Source organism: Chiloscyllium plagiosum, chromosome 2 (assembly GCF_004010195.1).
Source record: "Chiloscyllium plagiosum isolate BGI_BamShark_2017 chromosome 2, ASM401019v2, whole genome shotgun sequence".
Classification (NCBI taxonomy): domain Eukaryota; kingdom Metazoa; phylum Chordata; class Chondrichthyes; order Orectolobiformes; family Hemiscylliidae; genus Chiloscyllium; species Chiloscyllium plagiosum.
In genome coordinates this window covers 91052374-91066929 of record NC_057711.1, presented here as the reverse complement: position 1 = coordinate 91066929, position 14556 = coordinate 91052374, and the positions used below count along the sequence as shown (strand labels likewise).

The 14556-nt window shown below is 40.1% G+C and overlaps 1 protein-coding gene across 6 annotated transcripts in view; it reads right to left on the bottom strand.

The window, feature by feature from the left end:
- Positions 1–14556, bottom strand: part of syk (spleen tyrosine kinase) — a 186642-nt gene that overhangs the window by 70579 nt on the left and 101507 nt on the right. For all 6 annotated transcript variants that reach the window (XM_043714078.1, XM_043714088.1, XM_043714053.1 and 3 more), the window contains exon 3: positions 12625–12785. In XM_043714078.1, coding sequence (XP_043570013.1) covers positions 12625–12785 — 161 coding nt within the window. The remainder of the gene's footprint in view (positions 1–12624; positions 12786–14556) is intronic.

The following is a 14556-nucleotide window of genomic DNA, read 5'->3' as shown; positions in this document are numbered from 1 at the left end:
CATATACTAATCCAGATGCCTTTTAAATATTGTAACTGTACCAGCCTCCACCACTTCCTCTGGCAGCTCATTCCATACACATGCCACCCTCTAGTTGTCCCTTAGGTCCCTTTTAAGTTTTTTCCCTCTCACCCTAAACCTATGTGCTCTAACTCTGGACTCCCACACCCCAGGGAAAAGACTATGTCTATTTACCCTATCTATGCCCCTCATGACTTTATAAACATTTAAGGTATAAGGTCACCCCTCAGCCTCCGACGCTCCAGAGAAAACAGCCCCAGCATATTCAGCCTCTCCCTACAGCTCAAATCCTCTCTTGAGCTTCAGTTTCCCCCACAGCAACAAGTTGTTGTAGATCAGCTGCGTAGACGTCTTCATAATGGGAATCAAGCAGCTCCTCGATATTCTCAGTCTCCACTTCTTCAAATCCAAATTTCTTTGCAAGAGCAACACCATGTTCTTTCATTGCTGGAAGGTCCTCTGATGGTTCAATGCAGTCAAAATCATAAAGAACATCTGGGAGAATCTTCCACCAAACTGCATGCAAGCAATCCTGACTCATGTCACCCAGGTCTCCACAGTTATGTCAATAGCATTCTTAATGTGAAAGTGCTTCCACCATTGAAGAACACTGTTCTCATTATCCCCCTCAGTAGTTGCACTCAGCTTCTTGAATGTGCACCTTAAATAATAAGCTTTAAAAGCTGCTATTGCACCTTCGTCCATTGGTTGAATGAGAGACGTTGTGTTCAAAAGTAAAAGTAGCTCTTTGATGTCTTCAGAAAGCTCACTAATGGTGGAAGGATGGCTTGGTGCCTTGTCCAGAATGAGCAGAATCTTGAAATTCAATTTTTTTTCTCCTGCAATAATTTCTAAAAACATTCTAGAGAATATCAACTATGAGGTCAGAGAATATTTACCCCCCTCATCCAACCTCTTTTGCTTGACCTGAAGTAAACAGTAATAAACACAAGACTCACGGGTTGGCAGAGTGGTACACTACCACAGGCTTAAGCTTTCTGTCTCCACTAACATTGGCACGCAACAACACAGGTGAAAGTGAGAACTGCAGATGCTGGAGATTAGAGTCGAGAGTGTGGTGCTGGAAAAGCACAGCAGGTCAGGCAGCATCCGAGGGGCAGGAAAATCAGCATTTCAGTCAAAAGCCCTTCATCATCCAACAACACAGTCACATGATCCTTTGCAACCTTAACACCTAGTGACACCTAGTGCCAGGGATGGAATTATGTGATAGCCAACAGGAGCTGGTGTTATAAAATGAATTCACCAATTTACCAATCATATTACAGCCAAATCACATTGACGAAACTTGTGTTAGAGGAGAAAGACCTGTACATATAGATTCCTTATGTGGAGTGCCCAGCATTTAACTCCTTTCCCTCTATGAAGGAAAGAACCAGACCTTAACCATTCTAGCTGCTATTGAGTAAAAGATGGACCTGAACATTGTGTCACTTCTAGCACAGTAACGACAGGGATGATATCGTCCAACTTAGTGATCTGCACTTTTGAGTACAGAACTTGAAAAACCCTGTTTACATTTTATCATTTTACATTTTACATAGTAAAACATCTTTTTTCCAGTCTAATTCATGAATGTGCATGTGTCTGGAAATTTAAAACTAAATAGCTTATGTTGCACAGTAAGTAACTAAGTAGTTTGCTTGTTTATTTTTTGCCAATTATTAAATAATAATAGATATTTCCTGGTGCGAACTATGTTTGATCTGATTAGCATCTTGGTGGTTTAACTGGGTAGTCACACATTTATAATAGTTTATGGAATAGTGGAGCTTGATCATGAATAGAATATCTGTTATTATCATGTGCACTCCAGTACAGAAGTACAGTGAAAAGATTTATAATGCCTTGCCTTTAATGGCACCATATTAGGTACAAGCATCTAGGTACAAATCTGAGATACAAAAGAGGGATAAAAGGAAAGGCATTACTTAAAATATCTAAAAAAGTTAGAAATGAGATACTTAATAACATCGTTTAAGGATTGACATTATAGTCCAGTAAAGAATTTCAAATAACTAAAAAGAAGAGAAACAAAAAGAACAAGCAGAATGGAGGGGCTCCGCATGGAGCATCCTACTCTGTTGCCATCTTGCCAGAGGCGTATTGGCACAGTCTTCCCAACTGAATCATGACATTCCATTAAATTTTTAATTGTGGAACTATACAGAACATAATGAGGATGCTGTACAATATTTGACCTTTTTTCTCTGAATTAGTTACTCATATGTCAGAGAGATCATATTTTCATATTAGATAGCAGGTTACTCCTAAGAGACAACGCTAAGCATAGGATCATTGTGTTTCTCTTTTCTATGAAAATGAATATTGGCATAATATTTTAAATGTTAGCCAGGGTCAGCTTCTCTGCAATGAAAACAATTTGAATATTTAAGAAACACTCCAAGATAATGATCTGCTAAAATATCCTCTTTCTTTTTAAACATTTATTCTCAAGATATTTCACAGTTTTTTGTTTGGGTTAATTTATTGAAGCATATATTTTGTCTATGGGTTGTTAGTGACATCTGTTTGTCACTCGAGTTCCTGCTGGCCACAGAACCAGAACGCAGATGCAAAAGACGAATGCAAGAGATATGACTACACAAACCACAGGTTGTTCATGCCCTATTCTGTGCTTTTAAAAAAGTGAAATGTGTTCACTTTCAATGTAAGAAAACATTTGTAGGAGGTATACTGGTACACATTTCACTCAGCCAGAACAATTAAAAAACAGAAGTATAAGGTATAATATGTAAGTCACACCAGATTTTAATGGTCACTAATGAAAAAATAAGACAACTACCTTTGCAATTAGTCAAAAGTGATCTGACCTACAAGACTAGTAAAGTTGGTGCTCCATGGCTAATTCTGTATGTAGCTAACCTACTGTCACATCACCAGTATTATCATTTGGGGAGAAAGCTGCAAACATACGTTGTTATCCTGAACACAAAATTTGGCACAGTCAAGTGAGCACACGTCAAATAATACCTGACAAATAAATATAGCAGTTACAACCACTCTCAGACACATTCCACTGTACCTGCATAACTACAGTTCATTTGTGCTCCCATCAAAACAACTGAACTCTTTCAGTACAACCAACTTTGCTCCATTGCAGTTACGATCCAGGTAGTATTCTTATTGCAGCTATTTGACAAAGAGCTGATACTACTCTAGTCCTTATCCTAAAGTTGGTGCACTTCATCACATTTCATCTAGTAATCACAAAGCATCTTCTGTCCTTTTCTATGAAGGAAACTCATGAAAGGTGGGGGACATTGCCAGTCAGAAAGACCACCATTGGTATAACATATATTCACCATTGCTGAACCTAAATCCTGGAACTCCCTTCCTAAGGCTTCCTTTTTACATGCCTGTGACTGCAGTGGTTCAACAAGGCAACACACAATCACTTTGTCCAGGGCAATTAGAGATGGACAATCAATGTTTAACTAGATAATGGTGGCCACATTAAAAAAATTTGCACATTTGCGATTATGTGTTATGGGGTGAAATTTGACTTCACCTAAAATTGGCATTCAGTTGGTAGTGTGATTGCTGCACTGCTTGAACAAGTATTGCAATGTTATTTGCAAATTTGAGCTTTCTGAATTCTAGACAGCTCCAATGTGAAGCAATCCAAAGTTATAATCAAGCATAGTAGACGAATGTAAGAGTTGAGCCCAGGTCATGAGTGGTCACAATATTTTTTATCAGCTATTACAAGGGGGCATAGCTTTAAATTAAGGGGGGTAGGTATAGGACAGATGTTAGGGGTAGGTTCTTTACTCAGCGAGTCGTGAGTTCATGGAATGCCCTGCCAGTAGCAGTGGTGGACTCTCCCTCATTATGGGCATTTAAGCGGGCATTGGATAGGCATATGGAGGATAGTGGGCTAGTGTCGGCTAGGTGGGCTTGGATCGGCGCAACATCGAGGGCCGAAGGGCCTGTACTGTGCTGTATTCTTCTATGTTCTATGTTCTAATATTTTTTGTTAAACTAATAATAGCACTCCCTTTGTTTGACACCACCGAAACAAGCCTGAACCTTCTAAAGAGCTGGCAATCACTGTTGGATCACTACTCTGCTTCCACTTTTTTCACAAGAGCAAGCTCTACATTTTTGGTCAAGACTTCTAATACCAGGTTTTTCAGACAGTATTCACCTTCTCCTTCATTTCTACCCTGCAAACCCGACCCTGGCAGTATCTGTAGAGAGAGAAACAAGATCAATATTGAGCCCCGTGACCCTTTTTCGGTACAATTCTGAAGATGTCATACCTAAGCCAAAACATGAATTCTGTTTCTCTCATTTCAGATGCTGCCAGACCTGCTGAGTTTCTCAGCAACTTTATACTGGCAACTATTCAATGTATTACAGATTCAGTATGACCTTTGTAGTTTACAAACACAATGAATTAGAATGATACACTGACACTGTGCAACAATCATTCAGTTGGCCTGCTTTAAACATACAGTGATTTTGAATAGGTTTGTTGAAAAAAAGTAACCAAACCTTTCTTGATTTTTTTTCTCTATTCTATTTCATTTTTTAAAAAGTATGGTTATAAACATGAAGCTTCTAAAATTGTTGTGCTTGAGGACTGTGACTTCAAGTTAGGTAAGCGCTGAAGGGGGTCATGTGACCAGTTCTGACTTCTGCCCTACAACATGCTTATATGGCTTGGTTGCTAAAGGTTTGTTACTGGGAAGAAGGTGCACATATTCACATCTGTAAACAGTTATTAAGACAGCTCTACTGACGGTGAATAGACTGTTCATCTTAAAGTTTCAGGGAGGTGTTACAAATGTCAGGTTTTGTAAATAGTTATACTTTACATTATCTATTTATTTCCAAGATAGAATGTAGTTGAGGATCTAGAAGAGAGCTCATTAGCATTTCTACCTGGCCCATGTTATTTAAATTGCCATAAGGATAGGCTGTGACAGAGGTACAGTTCACAGAAGGCCATTGTATGTTTTGGTTGTACATTTTCCTTTACAATATCATTGAGCCTCACAAACAAGGTCAGTCTGCAAGAATCTGAGAGAGCACAGCGAGATGGAGGGAGCAAATTGTTCACCACCACTCAGGATGTGGGTGTATGCGCGTGCCCAGATTGAAGAGACCAAGTTTGTGAGAGTTCAAATGAAGCTTGAAGATTCATTTAACTTTGGCTAGAGGAAGCAATTTCCAATTTGTCTCTCATTATAAAATCTTGTTTGAAGAGTAGAAGTCACCCAGTTGGGAAAGAGAAAAGGGGTTAAGAATAACTTTGGACTGCTTGTTGGAGAATGCAATATTTTCTTAAAGAATACAGTTATATATCACAATGAAGAAAGATTTTCAGTTTACTTAACTGTTAAATGGAGGGTTAATTTGTAGTTTAGAGTATAAGTTGACACCTGATTAGTGTCTTATCAATGCTGTTTTTAGGTTGTTAGAGTAAGAAATCTTAAAACTTTAAATATTTGCAGTGTGATCCTGTAGTACAGAAAGAAAAACTAATTTAGCCTCTTGAGTTTGCATCAGCTCTTCTAAACAGTAATCGACTAATCCTACTAACCAAATTTCTTCACATTCAAATACTTCACAATTTTTTTTTTGAATCCACTATTAAATCTGTATATTCACCAATATACCAGACAGTGCCTTCCAAATCCTAATTGCAATTGTGCAAAAATCAACTTTCTACACGTCACCTCTGGTTCATTTGCCAAATCACCTTAAAGGACTTTATCATTTTGACCCTTGATTTGTTGAAAATGACTTATTTTTATTTCCTATAATTAAACCATTCAAGATCTTAAATTATTCATGGTTAAGTTATTTGATGATCTGATGCCAATATATATACAAACTTCCAAGAAATTTTATATGAATCTGTAACAAATTCATAAAAGATAGCCTGATTTTTTGATAGAGTTTGAGCCTTAGGTTACATCGAGGCCAAAGAAGACTTTCTATAGTTAGTTAAAAATCACACAACACCAGGTTATAGTCCAACAGGTTTGCTTCCAATTAAACCTGTTGGACTATAACCTGGTGTTGTGTGATTTTTAACTTTGTACACCCCAGTCCAACACCGGCATCTCCAAATCATTTCTCTAGTTAGGTTTCTTTACATGTAGAATTCACATAAACTGAAGACACATGTGAGACTTTGCAAGAACTCCTTTGAGAATTGTTGCTGAGCTGTTATTGTCAGCATCTGCCTGCCACTTAACCACAGGTCAGTGCAGGAAGTACATGCACACATTTTTTCATTGAGTTATGAAACCACAAGCTTCCAGTAAATATCTTGACAACAATTTGAACACACTCAAAGCTTTTTTTCATTAAGTTATGTGAGCCATTTTAATCTTTTGTTCAGCATTCGGCAGACACACAAAATCACTTGCATGGCAACAGTTGCTTCCATATTCTGGCTAGCAGGCAGTAGAGCATTTGAAACAGTTACTGTTGGGCACTGCCAGCAAGTTTTCTGAATTCATGCCCTCATTGCAGAAGTTTGTTCTCCAGGAGCACAGTTGGAAGTTCAGATGCAGAAGTCAGTCAGCTCCCCAGCATATTCTATCTTTTAAATTAAAATTAGTGGATGATAGATTTTACGCAGCTTGCTTTGGAATTAAAAGCAAATGCTGGAAGTGTGAAATAAAAACAGGAAGTGCCTGGAAGTGATCAGCTAGTTGGCAGCATCAAGTGCAGAGAAAAACAGAGTTGACATTTTGAGTTAACATCAACCATCATAAAAGTGAATAATGTATCATTACCATTTGGGCTTTAAAGTAGAGGTAAATAGATGTGTGATTTCAATTTGAGAAGGTAAAGGTAATTTGGATTACAGAAATAAAGATATAATTTTGCAGAAGGCATGTGACTTAAGTACCTAGCAGGATATCTCTGATGTTAATTGAAGAAGTGTTTATAAATTTGTACTTTTATGATCCACAAAAAATACAGACTGGGCCAACCAATAGTTTCAATCCAGTTGAAGTAAGCTAGTTTAAGCTCAAATACTGCAGCAGTCTACAACCATATGCAGTAAGACAGTATAAACTCCAGGCTTGGACTCATGCATTTGAACCTTCACACCAAATAAGTGCATGGCAATACCTAACCAATAAAATAGAGAATCCAACCATTTCTCCTTAGCATTCAACAGCTTTACCATTGCTGAATTTTCTACTATAAAAATCCTGGAGATTACCATTGACCAGAAAGTTAGCTGGACCAGTCACATGTAAGTATTGTGGTCATAAGAGCAGGCTAGCAACTGGAATTTGGTTGTGAGTAACTCACCTGCTATCTTCCCAAAGTCTGCCCACCATTTACAAGGAACAAGTTAAGGTTCCCCATGGTAGACTCATTTAGAAAGTAATGAGGCATGGGATACAGGGAGATTTGGCTGTCTGAATACAGAGGGTGGTAGTAAATGGAATGTATTCAGCCTGGAGCTCGGTGACCAGTGGTGTTCCACAGGGATCAGTTCTGGGACCTCTGCTCCTTGTGATTTTTATAAATGACTTGGATGAGGAAGTGGAAAGGTGGGTTAATAAGTTTGCTGATAACGCAAAGGTTGGTGGAGTGGTGGGTAGTGTGGAGGGCTGTTGTAGGTTGCAATGGGACTTTGAGAGGATACAAGAGCTGGGCTGAGAAGTGGCAGATGAGTTAAACCTGGAAAAATGTGTGAAGTGATTCATTTTGGAAGGTCAAATTTGAATGCAGATTACAGGCAGTATTAAAGGCAGGATTCTTGGCAGTGTGGAGTAACAGAGGGATCTTGGGGTCCATGTCCATAGATCCCTTAAAATTGCCACCCATGTTGATAGGGTTGTTAAGAAGGTGTACAGTGTGTCGGCTTTCATTAGCAGTGGGATTGAGCTTAAGTGCCACGAGGTTATGCTGCAGCTCTATGAATCCCTGGTTAGACCACACTTGGAATATTGTGTTCAGTTCTGGTTGCCTCATTATAGAAAGGATGTGGAAGCTTTAGAGAGGGTGCAGAGGAGATTTACCAGGATGTAGCCTGGACTGGAGAACATGGCTTATGAAATAAGTTTGAGGATGCTAAGGCTTTTCTCATTCGAGCAAAGAAGGATGAAAGGTGACTTGATAGAGGTGTACTAGGCAATGAGAAGCATGCATAGAGTAGATAGCCAGAGACATTTTCCCAGGGCAGAAATGGCTATCACAAGGGGGCATAATTTTAAAGTGATTGGAGGAAGATTTAGGGGAGATGTCAGAAATCGGTTCCTTATACACAAAGTGATGGCTACGTATAATGCACTTCCAGCAGTGGTTGTAGAGTCAGATACATTCGAGACATTATGCAAGTCATGTAGGATAGTTTGATCTTAGAGTAGGATAAAAAACCGGCACAACATCAAGGGCCGAAGAGGCTGTACTGTGCTGTTCTGTTCTATATTCTATGTTCTTTTATCAATGCACGTATCTTGTGGTTCCATGCACAAATGTTGTCCTTCATGGACTCTACTCTTTCCCTTGTTATCCTTTTATCTTTAATGTACCCACAAAACAACTTATTTTACCTGCCAGTGTGCTTTCATATACTCTTTTAATCTACCTTTTAAACAACCTCTTATACATTCTGTACTAGTCTAGTGCTCCTGCAGTTTCGAGCCTTCCCTTAGTCATAAATCTTCCTTTTTCTCTTAATCCAAAGCTGTATATCCCTCCATATCCAGGGTTCACAGGACTTGATGGTTCAAGATTTTGTCTTTGTTTGAACATGTTGATCTTGAACTCTCTATTTCCTTCATAAACACATCCCACTGTGAAAGCATCTGCTCCCAGTCTACTCTAATCAAATCATATCTGATATTATTAAAATCAGCTTTCCCTCAGTTGAGAGCTTTGACTTCAGGCCCATCCTTTTACCTTTCCATAACAAGTTATGTTATTGTTGAATCTAAACAAGTTATCACGCTGCCTGCAAAATGCTCCCCAGCTTAGACCAGTGCAGAAAACAATGAGCCGAAAAATCTTTTTCCGTGTTGTACACCTTTATGAGTCTAAAACCACCTTCTTGACTTCTGCCTCCTGCAACCTCCACCAGTCCAGATACTGACATCTCAGTGGGGCCATTCAACTTAAAAAAATGTGGGATCTGGTGAGCACTTCATTGCGAAAGCTGCATCGCTGGCCGAGGAAGCAAAGTCCCAGGCTGATGAAACTAGGAGGACTGTTAGTTTCTAGACACAAGCTATTCCCCAGGCAGGAGAAAATCCTGTAGTGTTGACAATCATGAATTTCGTCCACATGCACAGGAAGAAATGGAGCAGCTGATAGGTACATGGGAGGTAATGGCTCTCTGTGCCCAAAGGCCGCAGGCAGTGCACCAAGTCATATGATCATCTGGTTGCCTCCATGGAGATGGGGGACATGGTGGCGAAGTGGTTAGCACTGCTGCCTCACAGAACCAGGCACTGGGGTTGATTCTAACCTCAGGGTGACTGTCTGTATGGGGAGTTTGCATGGTATGGTGTTTGTGCAGATTTCTTCCAGATGTTTCCATTTCCTTCTACGGATCAAAGATATGCAGACAAGTTGGATTAGCCATGGTAAATATAGGGTTATGAGGGTACAATAGGGGTGGGATGCTCTTCGGAGTGTCAGTGCAGGCTTGATGGATTATGAAATCTTGCTGTGGACAGCCAGATCCAGCAATCTCCATGTCTGCTGACAGAAGTGCTCAGACCTGCACTCTGTTGCCCCAGTTATTATTCCTCTGGGCCAAAAACACGGCAACGGGAGGACAAGTGTTGCAGGTGCCCTTCCTCAGAAGAAGATAGGGTGGTTCCAGGAGGCACCTAGTTACAGGAGGAACCACACACAGCCGCCACAGAGATTCCACTTAGTACACTCCAGAGGTGACTGGGCCATCTGTCTCCCACCCTGATTGCCCTGCTCTTGCCAACCAATGGAAATTTATGCCGAGAACGATCAACGTGCAATTGTCAAGAAAACCTTTGTCATGTTTGTCCTTTCCAGATATGAGCCCTTGTTGGGGTCACCAACCAAAGCTCCAGGGCCAGTGTGCTCCATTTTTGAGTAGACTCTCTCTTCACAGCTGCAGAACTAAAGGTTACATAAAGATGTCATGGGAGGGAAGAAGAAGAAGAAAAACTTACTGAGGGCATTTTGGTGGGACAGATGACAACTTTCAATAAATCTCACTGCTTTCACCTAAGGTTGTTGCTCTGGCTTTGTTCCATAATGAGGCATAACTTCATGGCCACATATGATGTATCATGAATCAATGTCTGTGGTGACAGTCTGCTGCATCATCTAAATACAAAACGCAAAAGACATACAGAGGACAATGGGTGCTGCTGACACCTTTGGTTCTTGTCTTACAACATCCCTATTCTTCCCCTAGCCTTTGTGTCCAAACATATTGGTGTGAATGAATTGGTCCATGATGTCTGAGATGCAGACATATACAGCAATTAGGGGCCAATGAACTTCAATGGCCAGGAAATAGAGACCCCGCAGGTCTAATCCTATTCAGTGGATGGGTTTCTGTGTAATGTTCCTTCTCTTTAAAGAGGCCTCACATCAGTGGGTTCTGCACAGATCAACTGTTCAGACCCTTTACAGGTCGAGTCACTTATCCCTCCCAGGCTGATTACAGTCATTTTCTTCCACACTGCAGAATTTTGATTTTAAGCAAGATGGAAGGCAGAAATGGGCGCTCCTCAGTCAATGGTTTGCAGCCTGAATCTCAATATGTTGGTGAGTCCCTAAGCTCCAAATTCCTTTCCTAGTAGCCCTTCCCATAAATCCTATGGGCTATTCATCTCCCCAGATCACCAACCAACTTACGTACAGAAACCAGCAACTACCCAACTTTTCCATCCCCTGGCATATAAGGTGACCATGTCAGGTGTGGTTAGAAATAACTCTCCCCCACCTTGAAGCCAGAGTGCTCCTAACCTCGGACAAACTGTCCCCCATATCTCCCATCTATCTTTGCTTTACCGTATCTCACACTTGCAGTTATTGTTGCCCCCTTCACAATTATCATTCCCCTTTTCCCCAACCTAGACCTCTCCATCCCCAAAAATAACTTACTAAGTCTCCATCCCTTGGCAGCAGCCTGTCTTTTTACTCCCAAACTCTCTTTCTCCTTACGTTCTATGTAGGGACCCAATGGATATGCTCTAGAGTAATCTACCTGAACAGTCTTGGACAATACGTGCCCAGACTCCATACCTGTAGCTATCCACCCCCCTCACTGCATTCGTCTTATTGTCTGGATTGGCCACTATGGAGCCACAGGATTGACAGTGACCCACTCTGTGGATTGCAGAAACAAAGAGCCTCTGACTGAAATTACTCTGAGCCGACAGCTGATCATGGTCAACTCCCTGGATTAATAGCTAAGGCTGCTGATGCGATCCCGGATGAGAGCCTCCATGGACTTCAGTGAGGACAACTCTCCTAATAGGTTGAAAAGTGGCTGCTTGCTGGCAACACATGCAGTTATAGTGAGAACATAGAAAAATGGAAATGAGAAAACAGAGAAGAATCATAGAATCCCTACAGTGTGGAAACAGGCCATTTGGCCCAACAGGTCCACACTGACCCTCTGAAGAGTATCCCACCTAGACCCATTTCCCCTGACTAATGCATCTAACTTACACATCCCTGAATACTATGGGCAATTTAGCATGGACAATTCATCTAGCCTGCACATCTGTGGATTGTGTGAGGAAACCAGAAGAAACTCATGCAGACACGAGGAGAATATGCAAACGCCACATAGACAGTCTCCTAAGGCTGGAATCAAACCTGGGTCCCTGGTGGTGTGAGACAGCAGTGCTAGCCACTGAGCCACTGTGCTATCTCTTGAAATGCTGGATCAGCTATGATTCCATTGAATGGTAAACAGGCTCAAGCAGCTGAATGGCCTACTCCTGTTTTTACTTCTTACGATCTTATGGGAGATTATCTGAGAAAGTATTTAGTGTTTGTTTTGTATGTCCGTCATGGAGTGATTTCTTTTTCCGTTTTATTCTTGAAGCTCCATTCATTTAATAAATTGCCAGGATTTATTCAACTTAAACAAAAAATGTTACTGTGGTCTCTACGGAGAATGTAACAACAACATAATGCATTGTATATCACAGGTAATTATTACACAAATGAGGGAAAAATATTAACTTGGTGTAAATAGATGAAAATATAATCACTAATAGACCCTGCCTCATATTATACTCATGCATTAATGCTACTTCATTTATCAGTGCTTTCAGCATTTTTGGAGTGATTTTTTCAAAACCTGCAAACATGAACTGAAACACAATACTACATATCAAAACATTCAGAGCAGCAATTGAATTCTTTACCAGATTTTTTGAATGCAAGAATACAGTTGTATTAGTAACTGATATTTGTGAGTTAAAATGTTATTTTGAACCAAGTTAATTTACCTTGAAACAGTGGTAAAGGTTTGGTGAACATTTGCAAAAATATATTGAAAATTCTAATCAATGAAGCTGTGAATGGTAATGCTTTTATTTTTTAAAAAAATGTGCACTTTCTACTCACAAAAATTTTCCATTCGTCCGTGAACTTCTGAGAATGCAACGCTCAGCTTCATCTCGAGATTTCTTCCCGTGAAACCAAGGCATTCGCTCATGGGCTGTTGTCGCAATTAATTTCTCTAGTTGTGGTTTTTGGCTAATAATCGCCTGTTCAAGAGCATCTCCCTACACACAAACAAAATGGTCTCTATTTTACAGATTATAATGAACTAATTTTGAAAATAATGATAATAAAGCTAACTGGAATCACATTAAATTCATCAGTGCCAGTGTAAAGGAAAGAAGATGAACAGATTTATAGTTGGTGTGTAGAGCCTTAATTGGAAACTGATATTTCAGCCCCTAAAAAGAACTGTAAATAAAGTAGCATCATGAGCCAAAGGAAACATAGGATATGAAGAAGGTACTCTAGTACATGAAAATGTATAAGTCATGCTGGTGAAATTGCAGAAATATGAAATAATTACTTTGTCTTGTTATATAGCAGGTGGACAAACATAGTGACCATAACATTTGAAAAATAAATGTTTAAAAAACTGACATTAAAATAGAAATAAAGATTGATAATCAACATATTAATTAATATTACAGAATATAAAAACTTGAGTCAATTTCTGTTTGTGGCAATTGGATGTTGCTGTCACAAGTGTCCTAGGATGGATGTGTTGTCCCAGTCGAAGTGGTGTCCTTCTTCGTCTGTATGTAAGGATATTAGTGATAGTGGGTCATGGTGTTTCATGCCTAGTTGGTGTTTGTGTATCCTGGTGGCTAGTTTCCTGCCTGTCTGTCCGATGTAGTCAAGAGTGTGGTGCTGGAAAAGCACACCAGGTCAGGCAGCATCTGAAGAGCAGGAGAATCAATGTTTCAGATATAAGCCCTTCATCAGGAAGGACATCTGTCCAAAATGTTGATTCTCCTGCTCCTCGGATGCTGCCTGACCTGCTGTACTTTTCCAGCACCACATTCTTGACTCTGATTTCCAGCATCTGTAGTCCTCACTTTCTCCTGTCCGATGTACTGTTTGTTACAGTCCTTGCATTGTATTTTGTAAATGTCATTTGAGGACAAGTTTTCTGGAAAAGTTTTCAAAGTTTTGTAACAAAAATAGTGCTTATTTTTATTACACAATCTATTTGTCTTCTTTTTTGGATTAAAGTTCTGCTCAGTTATATTACATACTTACTAGAATGTCACTTCCCCAAAAACCATAGGACTGTAATTGTCCCACATCCAAACTCTTCCTCCTGCTCCTTCTATTGTCACAAGTTACAGAGACTCTGTCTACTCTGCACTCAGTTCCTCCTTCATCCCAAATTACCACTTCTTCCAGCTTGTTCCCATTAAAAGATAAGCTTCAGTTCTACCTTCTGCATTCCCACAGAGACATTCCTGGTTTCTCCTCAATTCTTTTCTCTACTTCCCCAAATTACTTCTTTTTATGTTTCTCTCTCTTCCTTCAACTTTTCTGTTTCATTGAATCCCCTCCTTTTGTGAGCCATTATGTCAAATTCAATCACAATGATCAAAGAAGGTGGAGAGGATAGCGAAGAAGGCGTTTGGTTTGCTGTCCTTTCCTGCTCAGAGCATTGAGCACAGGAGTTGGGAGGTCATGTTGCGGCTGTACAGGATATTGGTTAGGTCACTTTTGGAATATTATGTGCAATTCTGGAAAGGTTTCAGAAAAGATTTACAAGGATGTTGTCAGGGTGAAGGGTTTGAGCTACAGGGAGAGGCTGAATAGGCTGGGTCTGTCTTCCCTGGAGTGTTGGAGGCTGAAGGCTGACCTTGTAGAGATTTATAAAATCATGAGGGTCATGGAGGGGACATGAAAGGTCCTTAGTTGGTAGGATTAGGAAAACCCTAAGGCTTTTTAGAGGTATGTCAGGAATAAAAGAATGACTAGGGTAGGAATAGGTCCAGTCAAGGATAGTAGTGG